Source organism: Patagioenas fasciata, chromosome Z (assembly GCF_037038585.1).
Source record: "Patagioenas fasciata isolate bPatFas1 chromosome Z, bPatFas1.hap1, whole genome shotgun sequence".
Taxonomy (NCBI): domain Eukaryota; kingdom Metazoa; phylum Chordata; class Aves; order Columbiformes; family Columbidae; genus Patagioenas; species Patagioenas fasciata.
The window spans coordinates 75638142-75652594 of NC_092560.1; the positions used below are offsets into that span (position 1 = coordinate 75638142).

Here is a 14453-nt window from a genome sequence, read left to right on the forward strand (position 1 = left end):
GCTCCTCTGTAAAGCCAGTTGGTTGCTCTGTAGCGAGGCCCCTCCTGCCCTACACTCACTCCCCTTTTCCTGGTCTTCCTCAGCCCTGTGGAGGACCCCCCTGCGAAGGAGAGGAGGCTGGGCAGCCTCGTTGAGCCTGAAACAGGCCTAGCTAGTTGGGGTGGTAGCAGGGAGAACTGTGTCCATGACCAAGAACTCTCCAGTTGTGGTCTCCGCCTGTCGCTGTCCTTGTGGGCTGGGCTGTAGCAGCCAGGGCTCCCAATCTCTTCCTAAGTACCTGCAGCCAGATTCTGGCTGTTGATGGTGAACAGTTAAGTTGGTGTAGTGATAGAACATGGGCTCATCCCTGTATGGAGGAGAGGGGCATTATGGAGTAGCTGTCCCACTGCGAGAGTGTCTGTGGTCAGAGCTCCAGCACCGGGGAACAGCTGCCCAAAAGCCCTGAGCACGCAATAGTTAATCTGGGAGGTGGCTTCACTCACTGGTGTCTGTGTGTGTGCTAGGGGCTATGTCACCTTGAAGGGTCCCCAGGCACTGCAGCTGTTGGCACCCTGTGATCTCATATTTGGTGCTTATCTCCCTCTCATCCTTGGTGTTCTGTGTGGGCCTTCGTGCCGCAAGTGAGTTACCCCAAACCTGCCCTTGACTGCTTGCAGTCAGGAAACGTCGTATTTCTTTATGGGCAGAGGACAGTGAGGATGGTGCCTGGCCACATCCCAGCTAAATTCCCCATGCAGTTCCAATGGGAGCGGGGATTCCATACTGCCCTGAACCACTGTGTGGCATTACTTGGTGCTATGAAACCTGCTGTCTCTTTCCACTTCAGAAGGAGCTGAGTGAGGACTGCTTGCCTGAGATTCCTGCATTGATTTTTGCTCTGGTCCCATTTGTTTTTTTATCTTGTGCACCATGACTGCCCCTGTTTGAGTTTCTCACTGCAGGTGGCTAGCATAGCTCTTGTCTTCTCTGCCTTGGAGAGTCCTGGGGAAAGTGTCTCGTCACCTCTCCCATCATTTCAGTTCTTGCTGTTATGCCCAGCTACTCAGTCACTGTGGAAAATAGTGCTTGAGGACAGTTTAGTTTTGTATTTTACCCCTGCAAAATGCTCGCTCAGGTGATAAGCTGCAATTCCAGGGAGTCTTAAACTGCTTAGACTGGGTTTCCATTGCCCGTCTTCCTCCAGACCTGCTGGCTGTGCTCTGCCACCTCAGCCTCGCATCTCCCCTGCCCTGTGGACCTCTCAGCTCAATTTCACCTGACACAGCCAGGAACTGGTTTGTAGCTGGTGTGAGTCTCCAGGCTGCCTTGCTGCCTGGATGCACACACTAGTTCCTAATGCCAGGCAAGGGGTAGCAGCACACAGTGGGGGAAGCTGGAGGGGGCAGGAACGCATCCACCCACAATTAGATGGGCTTAAGCAGTCCCACCCTTAAAAATAAGTTATTTGATGTATACTGTGACTCCTTGGTGGCCACATGGTTCTTGGTGCTGAGGGAGCCATGCTGATGGGTGAGGGGTGCATCGGTGTGGAGAGGAGGAAGGGGAGGGAGGTAGCAGCGACCCATTGAATTTCAACGTGAGGTTAGTCTAAATAATGCGTTGCTAAACCGTGAGGCTGGAGCCCAAATAGGCCCTGTAGTAACCTGGTCAGGAGCTTGCTGCCTGGCTTTATTTGTGCTTGCAGAAATCCTTATGTTTGCTAATGCTGTAGTACTGGCCTGTGACATCCCTGCAGCTGCCACCCAGGCTCCTGGGCTTCCTTCTCTCCCATCTCTGGGACTAGTTCCTCTTTCAGTGGCCACCTTCACGCTGCTGAGCCTTCCCGTACCCCTTGTTCGTGGTTAGAGACTCGGACAGCGTGTGGGCATCCTCTCCTCACCCTTCCATCTTGCCCCTCTGCCCTCCTGTGGGGACTGTAGGCTCACGACCCCATGAGGCTGCAGTGCCACGGAAACACGCACAAGTCACTGGAGACTAAACAAAACTGCAGTAACAAAGCTGCAAATGCGTTCTTGTCACTGTGGAGATGCAAGGAGTGCTAGCTGCTTGGCCAGGGCAGACTGGCTACTACACCAAAGAATTCACATTCAAGAAGATGAGTTTTCCAAGGGCTGGAGATGCTCTTGCTTTCTTTCATTCTCTTTTTTTAGTCTTTGCCAACCCTCCCCACCTGCCCTCAAGCTGATTTTTTTTTTTTTTAATTTTTTGGCTGATGTTCTCCTGAGTGTGCTGGGGATAACAGAATCAGTGACGCTGGAAGCAGGACGTGCCGCTGGTCCTAGAGCAGACATGGCTGTGCTTGCTGATTTAAAACCTCAAGGAGCATCCAGAGGAAGGTGCCTGCTGGTGCAAACCAGGGCTCTTTGGGAATCCCGGCCTGCTGGGGAGCAAGCCCTGCCCTATGTCCTGCTGAGGTTGTCACTGGAGCCTGCTGGGTCTCTCCTGGAGCAGTTATTCCAGCTGGTTTGTTTCTGGTCCCTGTGTCCCATGGCTGAGGGTGACAGGGGATGTGTCATCCTCAGCATGCTCTGCAGTGCAGTTTCATCCCGTGCTCCTCAAAGCTGCTGCGGAATTGGATTTGGAGCGTCTCCCTGCCCTGGTCCACGGGGCTGGCACTGCCGTGGGAAGCCTGGGGCTCCATGTATCACTGTTCTCACGCCCGTTTCTCTATCCCATCCCTCACTCTTCTTCCCTCAGCACTTCAGGCACGGTCATGTTCTCGGTGTCTCCCCTTCCCCGGGGAAGCAGCGGTGCTGGCATGCGGGAGCCTGGCTGGGGAGCACTGCCCTTTCCCCAGCCTCTGACTCCACTTGACATGGGGCTTGGAGCGAGATTGTAGTTTTGTTTTGTTTTTGTTATTAACCTCTCTGTGCCTCAGTACCCTATTTGGGATAAAAAAAAATAAGGGGATGAACCCAGTTCTAGAAAGCAATTTGCGACCTCTGCATGCAGTGTGGTGCTATGCTTTCCTGGGTATCTACATATCTGGCCGTTAATGCTTTTGTTCCCACTCAGCAGCTGCACTGGGAAAGTGGAAGTGATGCTTGAGTCTCTGCTAGGCAGTAGAGCCTTTTTTTCCTTTAAAAAAAACCCCAAAACAGGCAAGTTGGCAGCGCTCGTTCACCTGACAGTGTTGCCTCTGAACTGGCATCCTTGGGGTTGGTGCCTCCACTTGGGCTGCCATTGCCCAACCTCGCTGCGCTGTGCCTGGCACAGGGGAGGCAGCTGGGGAGCGTTCGCTTTGTTATTAAATGACTTGTTAGTTAATTAATTGGTGGTGGGTGGGATTTGCAGTCCGAGGGTGGTAGTGGGTCTCTGGGCGGCTGTGAAGCGGATATCTGAATAAACCCGTGAGACCCAAGCCGGTGATGCTCGTCTTCTCCTTCGTGCGGCCGGTGCAGATAGACGGAACCCCCGGGTAGCCCGAGGGGCTATCTGGCTCTTCCGCGTATCGCCGAGGTTTGGGCTTCCTCGGCCACCGTCGTCTGAGTGGCTCCGCCCCTTCTCCTCGCGCTTGACTATTTGTTACCCTGGCGACCGCCGCTTCCGCTCTGTTCCGCCCGCCAATTGCGGCGGCTGCGCGGCGGGCGCCGGCCAATCAGCGTGAAGGCGGGAGGAGAGCGGCGCGCGCGGGCGGGCAGCGGCCGCAGCCATGAAGCGGCGGTGCGGGGCGTCCCCGGAGCCGGGCTGCCTGCGGACCTGGGCCAACGAGAGCCAGGCCCTGGCCGGCCGCTGGCGGGTGCGCCGGGTCCCCTCTGCATTCCCTCCGACCTGTTCTCCGAATCCCGGGGTTGCCCTTTCCGCGGCCGCTCTGCCTCCGCGCCCGGTTGCCATAGGAACGCCGCCGCCCGGGGCTAGGCCGCGGCCATCCCGTGTGGTGGGATGGGATGGGATAGGATGGGATGGGGGGGCCTGGGCCGGCTCCTCCACCAGGCCGGCGGGTGAGAGTGTCCCTTGCAGGCAGCGCAGTGCTCGGGGCCCGGCAGATCGTTGTCGTTGGACGTGCGAGAGCAGCGAGATGGCTTCGGGGAGCTGCTCCTGAAGATGCGCGGTGAGTGGTGGCGGGGCTGCCCTATGCCTTGCCTTTTCCCTCCTGCCGGCCTGGGCACAAAGCGGGTCGGCGTGGAAGTACCGGTTCCTGGGCACTGGTGTTGAATGGGCTGCAGCTCCGATATCACAGGGCTAGAAACAAACTTGTGAAGGGAGCAGGGTGAATTGTTCCTAAGCTGAACTGGGCCTGCAAAAGGATTAAGGCCTAGCACAGATCTCTGTCTAGTGTTTTTTGCTGCAGGTTGTGGGCAGAGCTTTGGGGTTTCTGGAGAAAATGAGCTTTTTGGAAGCTGGGGAAGGGGCTCCCTGCCACAGGTGTGGTATATGGGAAGCATGATGAAAGGGAAAAAGAGACAGCATGGGAAACCTGTACGAAAGGGTGGGTGTGTATTGAAAGAGGGTGGTCTATTGATGCTCCTTTGGGAGACCTGAAAGGCCTTAGTCCTGGAGGAATGGGTGACTAAAGCTATATCGGCACTTGGGGAAGCGACACCTGCTGTCTCTCTAGCAGTGCAGTTCCAAAGCTGTTAAATCTCACTACAACAGAAAAATACTTTCTAGGACATTTCCATTATTACAAAGCTGGGTGATGACACCTTAGTGTGCATGGTTGTTGGGTCTTTCCTAGCAAGCTCAATTTCTTGTTGGGTTGACTGTGATCACAGGGCTGCCAGCTGCTCTCCCCGCCCTCCCTCTGGAGCTTACCGTCCTCTATAACTACCTGGTTTTCACTATGGGAGCATCCAACTCTGCCATCGAAGGAGAAGCAGAAGAAATACACCAAGGGCTCCTCAGAGGTAAGAAGATCATTCTCTGTAGGGGGGTTCCTTGAAGCAAAGAGATCATTCTCCGTGCTTTGGAGATGTGTGGTGGGTGGCCTGAGGTGCTGTGGCTGTGAACAGGGAATCCCGGCTCTGCTGGAAAGGGTAGATGGTGGGGTAGCTCATGGCCAGGGATGATGTGCAGCTGACTGGCTCTCTGCCTCTTGCTTCCTGCAGAGATGGGCCAAAAAGTCTTAAGGGCAATGCGAGTTTTACAGGCATAAGGTGCCAAATCTCTAGCAAAGCTTTAGGGACAGTAGGAAATTAGGGTTTTCTTTAATTACGGTGTGCTGGCTTCAAAGAAAACTCACTGAAATAGGCTGCAGGTCAGATGGGGGATCTGCAGTGTTGACAAATGACCTCAGGAGGACTCAGCAGAGCTGGAGTCATAGCTCTGAATGCTGTGTTGTCTCCTGTGTGTGCCACCATTAACTCCAATTTGGTTTCCATGCTGCTGAGGCCAGGCAAGCCCTGTAACCCCATTCCTTCCCTCGTTATAAGGAGCCCGTGCTTGCTTGAGGCTTTCTCTCCCTCTTGGAAGAATGTCTGTTGCAGGACACCAACCTGTTGTATTATGGCTGGGCTTTTTTGTTTTTTTGTTTTTCGTTTTTTCAGTTCTGGAGGCTTTTGGGACCTGTGGGCAGGATCTTAGCACTGAGGAGCTGTGGCAGAAGGTGCTGCAGGAGGCAACGGCGGAGGAGCTGCAGGCACCTTTGCACCAACTGGGTGCCCTGCAAGCAGCGTGGTGGCTGGCAGCCGGCCGCCTGGGGAGCACCACCGGCCTCCTCCGGCTCCTGAGCAACACTGAGGTAACTGGGCATGGGGCGGTGCTGCGCAGTGGGTGACCTGCACCAGAGCGTCTGCGCAGATACAAACGTGCACGAGTTTGCCAAAGGAGGCAAAGCTGGCGTAAATACTGTGCTTGTTTATTAGAAGGGGGGTGGTTAGTCGGTTGAGAGAGGTTCTCCTTCCCCTCTACTCTGCACTGGTGAGACCACACCTGGAATATTGTGTCCAGTTCTGGGCCCCTCAGTTCCAGAAGGACAGGGAACTGCTGGAGAGAGTCCAGCGCAGGGCAACAAAGATGATTAAGAAAGGGGAGCATCTCCCTTATAAGGAAAGACTGAGGGAGCTGGGGCTCTTTAGCTTGGAGAAGAGGAGACTGAGGGGTGACCTCATCAATGTTTATAGAGATGTAAAGGGTGAGTGCCACGAGGATGGAGCCAGGCTCTTCTCTGTGAGAGCCAATGATAGGACAAGGGGTAATGGGTACAAACTGGAACACAGGAGGTTCCACTTAAATTTGAGAAGAAACTTCTTCTCAGTGTGGGTGACAGACACTGGAACAGGCTGCCCAGGGAGGTTGTGGATTCTCCTTCCCTGGAGGCATTCAAGACCTGCCTGGGACGCCTTCCTGTGTAACCTCATCTGGGTGTTCCTGCTTTGGCAGGGGGATTGGACTGGATGATCTTTCGAGGTCCCTTCCAATCCCTGCCATTCTGTGATTCTGTGAAATGCCACTCTGCAAAATGTTGGTGTGGCATTTGGAGAGCTGAACCCATCAGTGCTGCTCAGTAAGGGTGAGTACTCCTCTCCCTGGAGTCCCAGCACAGCCTAATGGCTGCAAGTGAGTTAATGGGTCCCAGAATATCTCCTGCCTGTTGGGGCCCTGGACCTCCAGGTGCTGGAGAGGAGACTAGAACAGCTGAAAGGGGGCTGCAGGTGGACTTGCAGCCTCTGTAGGGAGGAACTGTGAGCAGTGGGGTGCGGAGGAACCTTTCCTGCTGATTGTGAAGGCTGCTGAGGGTTCCCACCTTCTTGAATACCCTCCAACAGCACTTGGATCTGCCTTGCCAGGAACCTCTCAAAGCGCCCCTCACTCTGAGGTGGGAGATGCTGCCATAGGCCAGGCAGGAATCACTGAAGTGAGTTGGTTGCACTTGAAGTGAGAGGGTAGCAGGACACTGCTCCCCAGCACTGTGAGCACTGTTGAAGGGTTTGGTGTGACCTCTGTTTCTGTGTGCCCTGGAATCAGTGTTTCCTGCTTCCCTTCAGCGTTCCCTGCTCTCTCTCCTCTGTGTATTCACAGGACCTGGGCAGAGCTCACTGCAGCGAGGGAGAGAATGAACTCCTCTCCCTACTCAAGGCATGGCAGGTACCTGTGGATGCGTCCTCCCTGTCCCTTGTGCAGAGCGTCAAGGAATTGAAAGAGGTCCTCTGCACCTCAGCAGCCTTTCTGCAAGGTTTGTGTGGAGCAGGTACTCATGCCAGCACAGCCTCACACCACTCTCCTGTCCCAGGACACCCTCTCCCTGCCCTTACCCTGGTTTTTCTTCCCAAGCAAACTGACTCCTGGGGTTTTCTGGGCTGTTCCTTTGCAAGAGGGCTGGGGCTGAGCCTCTGGATCTCAACTTTACCGTTTGGTATCCAAAGAACTCAGCTTTTTCCACAGCTAAGGCTTTCTCCGCACAGTCATGGGGTCCCTCTGCCTGTCTGAGCCCCACAGTGATGTTGTATAAAGTGGAAAGCTGGCAGGGAGATTATGCCAATTTTCCTTTTTCCTGTCTGTCTTCTGGCCCATCTTGTTATAAGTACATTGTTCCTGTCAGATTACGGTGCTGTGGGAGCCACGTGGAGCTGTTGTGTGGCTTTGTAGCGTGGTGTCAGGGCAGGTGATTAATCTCATCTCGCTACTGTGTTCTGTCCAGCTCATGGTTTTCCCACGCTCGCTATTTTGACAACCCCAGCAGCTCTGGGGGCAGCCAGCACAGGGCTTTCCTCCCAGGAGGGAGGGCAGGAGCTCCTGCCCACCGGCCTCTCAAAAGCCTCTGCGGTGGTGACAGCACTTCCAGCAGGGAGGTGGCAGATGTGAATGTGATGTAGACATCCCTCAGAGGGAAGCTTGAAATAAGGATTGGAAGAAAAGCAAATACCATTTGTGGTAAATATTCATGAATTAATATTCCTGCTGGGAAACGGCCCAGATGTGCTGTAAAAAGACTGAGATTCCCCATTTGCACCGCTATCACTGCGCATGAATGCGCTGGTGGACCTGCCCAGCCCCTGCGTCAGCCCCTGTTCAGCACCAAGACAGGCATCATGGTATCTGGGCTTTGAATATGCGATGATTTCTCCTAGATGTTTCCACCGAGTGGCTTGTTCTCTTGCAACACCACCAAACCAATGTGGGCAGCTTGGCACCATCCTGCCATGCATTGCTGGGTGCAGAGGGGATCAGACAGGTCCCCATGGCACTGGGAAGAAAAGGGCACGTAGGCTTTTTTTGGGGACCAGATGGGGTGGGAAAGGGGGCTGCAGAGCTGAGGTGTTGGGTCTGTCCTAGGACTGCAGGAGCTGGAGGCTGGGAACTTCCCCACCGCCCTTTCCCTCCTACAAGAGGCCACACGAGGATTCTGCTCCAGGAGAGTACTGGCCCAAATCTACACCTGTCTCGGCTGCTGTGCTCAGCGAATGGTAACGGCTGGGCCTCTGCGGGAAAACGCAGTCAAGAGCAGGGTGGGGAGGCTCAAACTGATGTTCGTGCTGCCTCTGTGTGGTTCTAGACTGCTGCAGGAAGGCGAGGTCTAGAGCAGAAGTTGCCCCTGTGGCCCCAGCTGGAGACCTTCAAAATCTGGGCAGGGATTTTGAATGCAAAGGGTTGTTGCAGAGAGAGAAGCTCAAAAGGCAGTCTAAAGAAGGTGGCCTTTGGCTAAACTGCTACCCTTGCTTAGCGGGGATTGCTGGGGAAGCAGAGCAGGGATCCTGGCACCAACAAACAGTGAAGATGTCAGCAAGATGTCCTTGCAATGTGCACCTCTTCCCATGTAACCAGGGCAAGCCTCAGACAGCTCTTCAGCACTTGAAACAGGCCTTCCAAGTAGACTTCGAGTGCCTTCCTGCTCTGTCCCACACCGCAGCAGTGTTCCACGAGCTGGGGGAAACCGAGGCGGAGCTGCAGGCCCTGGCTCTGCTCTACGAGGTTTGTCAGCTTCCTGTAGTTGTGAGTTGATTTTTGCCCAGGAGAGCCTACACAGACCTTCAAGCAGGCTCCTGCCTTCTGGGAGGCGGTTTGACCCTGGAGGGGTCCCCAAAATAGACTATAGTGATCCAGCCATGGTGCTGCCTTCAGCAGTAGGTGGGAAGGAACCCAGCAAAGTCTGAAATTCCTTCTCAGCACCTGGCATTTGGATGTGGCAAGACCTTTGGGTCACAGTTCACGTTCTTGCTGGCTTGGTAGAAGAGGTTACACTCTCGTGTCAGAGCGTGTCAGTCTCTTAATAAAGTATCTAACAGTCTAGAGGCCTTTAAAAGGCAGATTGTGTCTGCGAGGGGGTGTGCATTAGCCATAGCAACCTTGGTCTGCTTGGGAGGACCAGATCACAGCAGTAGACACCGAGTTAGCTCATCAGCTGTTTGAAATCCATAAGATACAAACATAGGTGTGGAGAGGGATCTCTCATTACAAATGGCCTAAGGTCTGGCCTAACTTAGGTCTGCGACTGCAAGGGGAGGTGGTATTCCAGCCAGCTCAAAATAATCTGGGTGATCTTGCAGATTGGATGCCGTGTGGCGATCAGAAGTCTGCTTGTCCCTTTGTGATCCTGGCTGCTCTTCCTAGAAGCAGCTGTGCTGTACCAAGTGAGAACAGCGCGGCTGTGCTATGCAGTGCAGCGCTTCTGATTGTCTGGGTGTATTTCCAGATGCCAAAAGTGGCAAGTGATTGCAGCTGCTCTGGACTTGACCAGCTTTGTGTTGACCATATTTTCTGTTCATCTTTCACAGGCTTTGGATAAAAACCTTGCAGCACCTGCTTCCTGTAGTCCACATTTCCTAATCCAAACAGAGCTCCTTGTTCACACACCACTACTAGCTTCCCTTCTTCGCCATCGCCACCCCTCTGAAGTGAAGTACCTGCTGGCACAGCGGTGTCTCCAAGAAGGGAGGTAACAGCACCTCTGGTCTACTTGCAACATACTGCTCGTTTGGGCTGTGGTTTTGTCTCTGCTCCTGGAAGCTGTCCAGTTCGGCACTGCTGTTGTAGGTCTGCTCAAAGCATGGGTATCATGATGAGAATGAGTGTGGTGCAGGGAGAACCTGTGGGCTGGTGATCCAGATCCTACCCAGCTGCTGTCACTTCTTGAGGTCCCTCTGCTTCTTTGACCACATGTCCTGTCCCTGTTGCAGGGTGGCTGACGCAGTGGAACATTACCTGGATTTTATGGCTCTGCTTCAGCAGGGGCTGCAGCAGCAGGTAGGTGTTTTGGTGAAGAGCTCCCTTGGTGACTTGCTAGATGAGGTTTGGATCCCCATCCCAAAGCCTGGGCCCAGGTGTCACCCACTGGACTCCATGTCTTAGTGTCTAATTTGATATGTGAAGGAGACGAGCTGGGGGCTGGCACCTCTGAATTGTGGCATGTCTGCCTTTGGATTCACACCAGAGACCACTTGGCCACTGCTGTTCAGAGAAACAGCTTCCCCTTACCTGTAGGAAACAGCTGTCAGTGGGGTTTTGGATGTCCTTCCCTTCAAGAGTAGGATTTCACAGAATCACAGAATGGGGTTGGAAGGAACCTCTGGAGGTCCTCCAGTCCAACCCACCTGCTGAAGCAGGTTCACCAGAGCAGATCACACAGGAATGTGATCACGTGGGTTTTGAGTATCTCTAGAGAAGGAGACTTCACAATCTCTCTGGGCAGCTTGTTCCAGGGCTCTGGCACCCTCCAAGTAACAAACTTTCTCCTCATATTCAGATGGAACCTCCTGTGCCTCAGTCTGTGCATGTTGCCCCTCATATTATCATTGGGCATGAGTGAAAAGACTCTGGTCCCATCCTCTTAACACCCACTCTTCAGATATTTATCAGCATTGAGAAGATCCCCTCTCAGCCTTCTCCATGCTGAGCAGGGATTTGCCACCTTGTCTGCTGAGCTGTTAAGTGCTTCACAGCTTCTGCCTCCTCCAGCAGGCTCCAGTGTCTGTGGGAGTGGGTCTGAGCTTTGCTGGGCGGCAGTTCCGGGGTCCCAGTAAGCACAGGGTCATTCTGCTTGGAGAGTGCGCTGCAGTTCTGTGTCTGAGCCTGGCCATTGCTTTCACTCCCCAGGTGCCCCTAGACGGTGGCTCAGCTCTGCCCAGGATCCCCGAGGTGTTCCTGGAAGCAGCGTCTGCCTTGGAGCAGGCTGGGAGGCACCATGATGCCATAATCGTGTGCGAGGAGGTCATCAGCCGGACGACTAACCTGATCCCACAGATGTTACGAGTGGAGGAGAGACTGGAGCAGCCCGAGTGCCCATCACCAGGGGCAGGGCTGGCGGGTGGACTTCTGTCCCAGAAGGAGAGTCTGTGCTGCCTCACCTGGAGAGCAGCTGGATACCTGCACCAGGGCTGTGCATGGGCCACGCTGGGTGAGAGCAAGGAGGCTATAACACAGTTCAGCAGGTGACAGAGCCTTGCAAGAAGGGCCCTCCCCAGCTGGCAGCAATGCCTGGTGGGGGACCAGGGCAGGGTGCAGCTCATTTCCCAGCCTGGAGTGGTACCAAAGCTCCTCTGCCCTCCCTCCCACAGGTGCCTTGGTGATCTCTTGCGAGTCCAGCTCTGTGGATCTGGCGCTGGATGGACAGGTAGGACACTGAGCAGCTGAGTCCTTTGTGGGGCCGGGCTGAGTCAGGATCTGCCTGCTTGGCAGCAGTGGGCAAAGGAGCAAGGCTCCAGGCTCAGCGTCACCTCTGGCAGTAGGTGCTTGTCCCAGAGTGCTGAGCTCTGCATCACACTGGAGCCCTTGGAAGGAATGGCTGGTTGATTTGGAGCAGGGTTTGGCCTCAGCTCTGCCTCCTTTCCCACTAAGTGGCAGTTAAATGTGAACTGGGAAGCTTTTCCTATCCAGAATTTGGGAAAGAAGGAGGGTGTTGGTCACTTTTCTCAAGTAGCAAGTGATAGGACAAGAGGAAATGGCCTGAAGTTGCACCAGGGGAGGCTCAGATTGGATATTAGGAAAAAATTATTCACGGAAAGGGCTGTGAAGCACTGTAACAGGCTGCCCAGGGAAGTGGTGGAGTCACCACCCTTGGAGGTGTTTAGAAGATGCATAGATGAGGTTATTAGGGATATAGTTTAGTGCCAGAGTTAGGTTAATGGTTAGACTCTATGATCTTGAGGGTCTGTTACAAATGAAATGATTCTATGAAGAGATCTGTACCGGTTGTGCAGGTGAGCAGCCAAAGGCCAGGCTGCTGCTGAGGTCACTGTTCACCACTGCCACGTAATGTCCTGAATTCTTGGTGTTCTTCTGTCTTGCCCTCTGCTGCCTCTCAGCTTCTCCCAGCCTGCTGGGGAGGCTGAGCTCTGCCCCTGAGGCTTTGGGTACCTGGAAGATGAGCAACACAAGTCAATGTTAGGCCAGTCCTGGCTACTGACCTGACTCAACCTGCTGGGATGAGGGAGGGAACATCTGCAGGATGCTGTCTCCAGGTTTGTGCGTCTTTCTGTGCCAGAGAGTCTCCTGCCAGAAGTGGAGGTGCTCCAGAAGATCAGGTTGCTCGCTCTCATTGGGAGAGGTGCACAGTTCCTGGAGCTGGGGAAGCACAAGGAGGCCTTGTTGGATTTCCAGCATGGTTTGCAGATCTCACCAGGTAAGAAGCTCATTTTGGTAAGGAACAGAAGGGATTTCCACAAATTTGTCCTAGGCTGTTTTGCTGTCTTCAGCAGAAAGGCCTTATGCTCTAGACCACACTTATTGTACGCCAAGGACCACAGTAGGGCTACTGGCAATGTTACATACTTGAGATGCTTCTCTGGGGCCTGGTCAGCTCACTGCCTTGGAGGAGCAGACCAAAAGTGTTGTCAGAGGAGTGTATTGGAATCCTACACATAACCTGTGTCCTGAGACCACTTGGAAATTTCTTCCTGCCCAAACCTCAGCCTTGTACAGCCAGCTTTCTCCCAGAGAGGGTCTGCTTTCCCAGAGGAGCAGCTGGACTCTTGCCTCATCCTAGAAAGCAGCATGTCCATGCCTAGCCATACAGAGGCTGAGTACAGAGCCCTGTCAGGGAAGATGGGACCAAAGTGGGAAGCTGTCCACGTCCTGAGCACAGCCAAGGCATGGCTAGTGCTGCCTCCAGGGGTGGCCTCCCCAGTTTGGTGCTCCAGCTGTGCTGACACACTGCGGGGATGTGAGCTTCACCGGGATCTGCCAAACCCCCTGGTCGCAGTCTTGACCGAGGCTCCCTCCCTTTTGGCGTGCAGACCTGCCTGCAAGGAAAACTCGGTGTCCAAACTGAGGTGTCGCTGGCTGTGCCATTGGGCTGATGCCATCTGGCTTGGCTGCCATCCACAGGGTTAATTAGAGCCTGTAACACTGTCTCCTCTCCATTACACCACTTCTGCTCATGCTCACCGCCCTCACCTGGCTCCTGAGCTGCTTTTGCAACATCCCACAACCCACAGCAGCGCTGGGGATCTGCTCCTCCACTGCTGAGGGTTGAAGTCCCCTTCATGTCTTGCAGATGACCCATCTGCTGCCTCCTACCTGGTGCAGGCCTTGTGGAAACTGAACCGAAAGCAGGAGGCAGCTGCTCACTGGCAGAAGTTCTCCCAGAGCCCCGCCGGCGAGGACAGGCAGCAGGAAGGGCAGGGAAGGTGCGTAGAGTGATGGGTGGGATCTTACCTGGCCACACAAGTGCTCCAGCAGCACAGCCTGTGTTTCAAACTGTGCAGATGGTTTGGCTCAGCTCCTGTTAGCCTGCACCCACAGCATAAATGTGTCTGAGGAGCTTCCCCCCATGTCTGCTCTGAGAGACCACAGGCTGTGGCTCTGCAAGGACTCCCCTGTGGCACTTATGAGGTGACACAAGACCCAACAGGAGGGCGGAGGCTGGGGCAGAGCCGGGGGGGGATGGGTCTGTGCAGCATGAGATGCAAACTTCTGGTCACACCATGTCCAGAGAAGCTGCAGTCCTTGTTGCCACAACGTTCCCTTCTATTTCAGGCGCTTCCCTCTGTACCTGGTTTCATGTCTGAAGCAGGCGATATTCCCACACAGTGAGTCTCTTGTCAGAAGCATACAGGATTACCTAGGGACCACAAACCAGGACCCCTTGTGCTAGCCCAGTCGGTCTCCCCATGCCCACCTGCTGAAGTCTCCCTGCGCTGGGCTGGCATGAGGCCTTTAAGAACTCCTCCAAGGCTCAGAATTACTCTTGGATAAAGCTGGATTCCCAAAGGACTGAAACAGGATACATCTCCTTTTCTAATAAAAGCCTTAGCTTTACTTTAAGTGCCCTTTTCCCAGAGCAAACCTTTCAGGCAGCGTCAAGGCCGTGACTGGAAGCTGCTGTGAACCCGCAGGCTGTGTCCTGGGTGTGTGTGAGACCAAGGATGGAGATATCCTAATGCCTTTGACGTCAGCATCATCTGTGCTGCTGCATGTGGTGGAGACAGCTCTGTGCTCCCTGGGTTTGTTAGGTCCTGCCCGTCCCACCTCTACTTTGTGTGCTGGCTTTCTACGCAGTGCGGTCTGGGGACACGCAGCTCTGAGGTCCCATTTTCACCGCGCTGCACCAATAGCCAGGGATGGTGGCAGGGGCCAGA

General features: G+C 54.4%; 1 protein-coding gene across 3 annotated transcripts; it reads left to right on the forward strand.

Annotated features, from left to right (window-relative positions):
- The first annotated feature begins 3614 nt into the window (after window positions 1–3614).
- Window positions 3615–14133, forward strand: FANCG (FA complementation group G). 3 transcript variants are annotated; one of them, XM_065861048.2, is made up of 14 exons: window positions 3615–3739; window positions 3961–4051; window positions 4716–4847; window positions 5487–5680; window positions 6961–7114; window positions 8215–8345; window positions 8704–8850; window positions 9654–9814; window positions 10056–10122; window positions 10972–11306; window positions 11433–11488; window positions 12359–12496; window positions 13370–13502; window positions 13852–14133. In XM_065861048.2, exons 1-14 carry the CDS (start codon window positions 3653–3655, stop codon window positions 13967–13969), a joined length of 1944 nt encoding a protein of 647 aa, XP_065717120.1. In that variant the 5' UTR covers window positions 3615–3652; the 3' UTR covers window positions 13970–14133. The 3 variants fall into 3 exon arrangements, with proteins under 3 accessions (XP_065717120.1, XP_071657845.1, XP_071657846.1); XM_071801745.1 differs by having other exon boundaries at window positions 3618–3739; window positions 6961–7129; XM_071801744.1 differs by lacking the exon at window positions 8704–8850 and having other exon boundaries at window positions 6961–7129.
- Window positions 14134–14453: the final 320 nt, after the last annotated feature.